Source organism: Chrysochloris asiatica, unplaced genomic scaffold (assembly GCF_000296735.1).
Source record: "Chrysochloris asiatica unplaced genomic scaffold, ChrAsi1.0 scaffold00079, whole genome shotgun sequence".
Taxonomy (NCBI): Eukaryota; Metazoa; Chordata; class Mammalia; order Afrosoricida; family Chrysochloridae; genus Chrysochloris; species Chrysochloris asiatica.
In genome coordinates this window covers 8420787-8426856 of record NW_006408597.1, presented here as the reverse complement: position 1 = coordinate 8426856, position 6070 = coordinate 8420787, and the positions used below count along the sequence as shown (strand labels likewise).

At 43.1% G+C, this 6070-nt stretch overlaps 1 protein-coding gene across 2 annotated transcripts in view; it reads right to left on the bottom strand.

Moving 5' to 3' along the window:
- Window positions 1-6070, bottom strand: part of MAP3K9 (mitogen-activated protein kinase kinase kinase 9) — a 170543-nt gene that overhangs the window by 26490 nt on the left and 137983 nt on the right. For both annotated transcript variants that reach the window (XM_006865567.1, XM_006865568.1), the window contains exons 6-7: window positions 4721-4961; window positions 2759-2881 (exon numbers count right to left, since the gene is read on the bottom strand). In XM_006865567.1, the coding sequence (XP_006865629.1) occupies window positions 2759-2881; window positions 4721-4961 (364 nt within the window). The remainder of the gene's footprint in view (window positions 1-2758; window positions 2882-4720; window positions 4962-6070) is intronic.

The window sequence follows — 6070 nt, the reverse complement described above, 5'->3', positions numbered from 1 at the left end:
GGGTTGGGCCTCTGGGCAGGCCTTGGCCTCAGTGGGCGTGTATCTGATTACGTAAAAAATGCCTCTCTCAGTCTCTCTGTACCATGGGTACCCCGAATTTCCTGATATCCACACCGATATCCCTCTCTATTTGTTTGTCTTTGCCAATGAATGCTTCCTTTACTCTGGAAATGCAGCCTTCTAAATGGGGTTACTTTAGCTCTGCACTCCAAGGTCCGCAGGGGGCCGAGGCACTCACCGGCACTGGCGCGGAGAGCGGGAGCCGCGTGCAAGCAGGCAAAAGCTCAAAATACCTGTAATTCCTCAGCAATTTGATCTTTCAAAAAAACGAGTTCAGAATGTTGAACTATAAGATCTTATGTTTGCTCAAAGGCTGTCTGTCTGCTATGTGACAGAGGTTTCCTATGTGCGATTCTGCCCCTTTTCCCCAGAGCCCTACCTGAGTTGCCTGGTCTGGGAAGCACCGGAAGTCCTTCAAATCTGTATATCCATATCTCCTTTTAATATCTGGCTTTGTACTATATTCTTAAGCTGCACTCTTTTATGTTCAGATGTCTTACTTCCTCATGTCTTCTATTCGCTTTAGCATCTCTACACTAGAGAACGAGTTTCTGAGTCTCTTCTAATATCCATTTTGGTCTTTTGTTTCTTTCTTGTCTTTTAAATGACCTTTCCATCTGGTTTGATGCTTCCTGTATGATGTTCTTGTTGTCATCCCACAACTCATTTGGTCTTTGGTCATTAGTGTCTAGTGAATCAAAGTTGTTCTTGACATGATCTCTAAATTCAAGGTCATATTTTGGTTCTTGTGAACTTGTTTGAATTTTCTTAGTTTTAGCCTGAACTTGCATTGCATATACACAATTGACGGTCTGTTCCACAGGTGACACCTGGTCTTATATTGGCTGATGATATTAAGCTTTTCCACTGTCTCTTCCACAGATGTAATCAATTTACTACTGTATATTTCATCTGCTCAGTCCATTTGTATAATCATCTTTTATGTTGTTTAAAAATGGTATTTGCAATGAGTAAGTCATTGGTCTTCCAAAATTCTATCACAGGATCCCCAGCATCATTTCTATGACCAAGGTCATATTTTCCAACTGCTGATCTTTGTTTCCAACTTCTGCATTCCAATCACCATTAATTATCAATACACTTTGATTACATATTTCATCAACTTCACATTGAAGAAGCTGGGAGAACTCTTCAATTCCATCATCACTGGCTTTACTGGTTGCAGCATATTTTTGAGTAATAGTGGTATTAACTGGTTTTCCTTGCAGTCATATGGGTATTATTCTAACACAGCTCATAGCATCGTATTTTCAAGGTGGATCTTGAAATGTTCTTTGTGATGGTGAATGCTATGATTCCTCTTGAATTTGTTGTTCCCAAACTAATAAACCATATGACTGTCATATTCAAAATGGCCAATATCAGTCTGTTTCAGTTCACTAATGCCTTAGTGCATCGATCTTTATGCATTCCTTTCATTTTTTACATTTTGCAATTTTCCTAGATTCCTACTTCATAGATTGCATGTTCCAATTTCTAATGAACGTTTGAGGTATTTCTCCTCATTTTGAGTTATACCCCAACAGCAAATGACGGTCCCAAGAGTTTTACTCCATTTGTGTCAACTCTACTTTGAGGAGGTAGCTCTTCCCCAGTTGTATACTGAGTGCCTTCCAACCTGAGGGGGGCTCATCTTCTGACACGATATCTGACAATATTGTATTTCTATTCATAATGTTTTCATCTTCTGGCACTATATCTGACAAGGATCCACTGCTACTAAGGTTTTTAGCAGTAAAGTATTCAGAAGTAGTCACCTATTAGTCTAGAAGCTCTGCTGAAACCTGTCCACCATAAATGAGTCTGATGATATTTAAAATATTGATGGCATAGCTTTCAGCATCACGGCAACACACCAGCCACCACAGTATGACAAATTGACAGATGAGTAGTGGGTAAGGAAAAGGAAGGTAGGAATAGGAGGAGTGGGGTAAAGATGGGCCCAGAGGAATAGAAAGAAGAGAAGGAACATTCCTCTCACATTGGTTTCTTAGAGCAAGAGTTGAAACCCAAATGCCTCAGCACCAGTCATATATACATACATGAAGTCAGCCAGTTAGAAAAAAACAAACAAACCAGGTTGTTGAGGGACTGAGGCAAAATATAGACCATGCGGAAACAACTTGGCTCCATGGGAAGAAGAAACACACTCATTTGATTTGATTTTCTTAAAAAGCCAGCAGTCCAGATTTTTTCGTTGAAATCTCTCCATTTTTCCCCAGCAAATAAAAATTGGTACAGATTCAGCCTACCATAAAGTATTTGCCAAGTTTCCTTAGATGCTAAACTTTGCAAAGGCTTTCCCTGGGAAGCATAAACTAAAGAGAAGCAACAATACCCGAAATGGTGGAGAACATGCCAACGTCCCCAGCCCAGGTATCCACCTGGGTCTACACATACATCAATGTCCAAATCACTCTGCAATTCACTAGAGATACTAATTTCTTTGCTGGTGTCTAAGAGTAAAGGTACAGTAGGAAGTAGTAAAGTTAATGGAGAGAGACAAGGGGGAGGACTAAGGGTTTGCGTACATATGTGCATGTATATACACATTGTCGAGGAGAGGTGGCAGAAGTTATGGATGGAGCAAGCCTGGACCAGTCGGTGGCTGGACAGAGCAGGGAACAGTTGCCCCCTGGTGTGTTCTGGCCCCAACTAATTTGGGAAACAGTCTCACACTGGATGGCTCGAAGGCGAGGAATGATGGTGGGGCTTGCAGGAGGACTGGAGCGGTTGCTGATCAGACTCTTCCTTTTATCCATGGTTGGGGAGGCTTGCACCGTGAACTTGTGCTGGAAATCTGCTTAGGGAAAGACAAACACAGGCATGTGCATTAGAATTTTCCTGTTAAGAAAACTGACATTATCTGCCATTCCTGAGGGACAAGTCCCAGTTTCTTGAAAAGCTCATTGTTCACCTATGGGAAATTTTCTTTCAGAATCATCTTTTTCTCAAAGGGATATGATAAGATGAAGGTATGGAAAAATGGAAAACTCATTATCTAAGTAAATGTTATTACTCAATCTTCATCAGTTCATTAATGTATATAGGTGCAGCAATGACATATTCTGAAATATTTCTTAGAACATAAGAACTTGTTGACTCTTCTAAAGAAAACTGAACTTAGAATTCTCTATTTCACATAATGTCCTACAACAAGCTCCCTTTTCTCAGAGATCAAAGTAGGGAGAAGATGTTTTCACTAAGATCGGCAGAGCGAGTTATTAAGAGCCAGTCCTTGGTAAGAACCCAGGGGAGGCAAGCAGATGGACAAATTCTGATAGCCACATAAAGAATATAGAACTTAAGGTCAGTAAACTGGGGTTTGTGTTCCACTCTGAAATGTCTGAGTTTTAGTCTCCATGTGTGCCAAACAATTATGACAAACAGCTGTTTGTTTGCAGCTAGTTTTCCTGACTAGAGGAGCCCCTGAGTGACATAAACAGTTGGTGGTTTGCACCCACCCAGAAGCACCTCTGAGGAAAGGCCTGGTGACTGCTTCTGCAAAGTCACAGAGGTTGGCATGGGTTGGAATCAACTCGACGGCAATTGATAACAACCAGTGCTCACTAGACTTCATTCTCTCTGAAGGTAGGAGCTACAGCTTTTATTTCTCTATACCCAGTACCCAGTAGCATCTGTGCACACACTAGATGCTCAAGAGGTAGGTGATGAAAGACTCTAGGTAATCTGAAAAGAAAAAATATATACAACAAAGAAACGAGTAAACATGAACACAATTATTGAATTACAACGAATTACTGTAATTCCCACGTCTATTCTTAAGTGGCACTAATGCACGGGGCTGCAAAGTCAGTTTGAACCAAAAGGTCAATGGTTCAAGTTCACCAGCTGCTCCTTGGAAGCCTTATACAGGGTCTCTATGGGTACTAACACAATGCTTAGTACTCACCTCTATTGTGGGTACATGGCACACTGCAATGATTCTAATGGACAGTTTCATATTTCTCCCTTGGCATTTCTCGAGGGCTACAGACATGATAAATGCACCTTTTTCTACCAGTGTGCTTCTAAAAGGCTTGTTGTTGTTGTTGTTAAGTACTGTGGAGTCGGTTCCAACTCACAGTGACCCTGTACAGGGTTTCCAAGGCTGTAAATCTTTACGGGAGCAGAACGCCTCATCTTTCTCCTGCAGAACGGCTGGTAAAAGGCTTGGTGTATATCAAATACTCATAAATTTAACCTAATTTCAACTGCACTCAAAAACTAATTATTTAAAGAAATTGTGATATGAGTTAATTTGCAGAGCCAACATTTTTCTTGTCCCATACATACAAACACTCTGGAAAAATAAAATTTCCCCCAATTCCATGTTTCCCTCTTCAGGTTTCCTAAGTGCGAGCTGTCTCCATGTGAGCAATCATGACTCAAGCAACCGGGAGCTTACCTGCCTGATCTGTCTTCATTTCTTACTCTGTGTCCAGCCACACTCAACAATGTCCTAGAGTGAGGCAGCCTGCCAGCAGCCCAGTACGCTTCCACTTAATGGAATAGCCTATCTCAAACCAGCTCCACCAGTGAGGTTTCTACGCTCAGTCTCCAACTCCCACTTGCCCCCTGCCACTGCTCCCTGACCAGGTTCTCTGCTTTCACTTCCCAGCAGACCTGGGCCACACACCGGAAGGGAGACTGATGCGATTGCCATCCTTGAGCTTTAGCCGGCTCTTCCTGAACTTGCCCTTGCGTTTCTTCACCCGGGGTTTCTCCTGGCACAGCTGGTGGATGATGATGTTGAGCTCCCGTTCTAAAATGTCGATCTCCCGCTCGGCCAGCTCCTGCTCCCGACGCCGCAGCAGCTCCTCCTGGTTCTTCTGTTGCAGTGCTGCCCGTGTCAACTCCTCCTCCCAAGTGCGAAGCTCCTGCGGGCAAGGTAAGAGCCATCAGACAGAAGAGTGGGGCACTAACCACAGGGGGCCACCTGGAGTTTTGGCCCCATGCTCCAAGTCCCCAAGAGAGAGATAGAGCTCACGAGTTAATGGTAAATGAACACCTGACCAGCCTGCATGTGGGGAATGTAGCCAGAGTAGCTAAAGCCACAGGCCCTACAGAGGGGAACTGGATGTGCACAGTCATTCTGTGAATCGTGGTTAAAAGTCTGTGATTAGGAAATACAATCATATTTTAAAAATTTACAGACCTGATTCTGTTGTAATTTTTTATGCTGTATGAAGTTTGTTTTTTAAACCAGAGTCAACTGGTACATAGTAGATGCTCATTGGTTACTGAACAACTGTTGAATCAATAAGTAAATGAGAGAGGGGAAACATGGTGGCCTAGGCAGAAAGGTTGTGTGGGCTCTCTGCAGCAAAGATACGGAAAACTGGCTAAGACAGATACAGGGGACCATTCTAGAACTCTGTGTTCCAGAGGAACAGACAGAAGAGTGGATCGAGTGCTTACTGGGAGACAGAGCTGAATCAACACAGCAAGAGACAAGGTGACTGATGAGCAATGGCATTCGACAGAACCTATCACTGCCCTCTTGAAAGCTTGTGAGCAGTCCAGAAGAGAAACAACATTCGCATTGCAGAAACCTACATGAAACTCATGGGAAAAAAAGGTATGATTTATTTACTTATTTTTCTTCCTTTTTTTCTTGACCAGCAAACCCCATAAATTCTCCCACTTTCCAGATGGTCAGAGTCACGTGGAGGTTGTAAGCACCAAGGAAGAGGTATATGTAAGCACTTTACTAAGGCAGGCTCTGATCCAAATCTGCAAAGTCAACCTTGGCCAGCCCTGGACTGGGTCTCACAAGATGGGGGCACTGACTGGACATGTAGGGTACAGGGGGTACAAAAAGGAAGTAAAGGAAACAGGCAATCTGTGTGGACACCCCAGATGCAGTGTGGCCAATCTGAACTTTCCCATATGGCTGTGCTCTGGTAACGTAGTGGTTACAAATCAGGCTGCTAATCTCATGGTCAGAAGTTCGAAACTACCAGCTGTTCCACGGGAGAAAGATGAG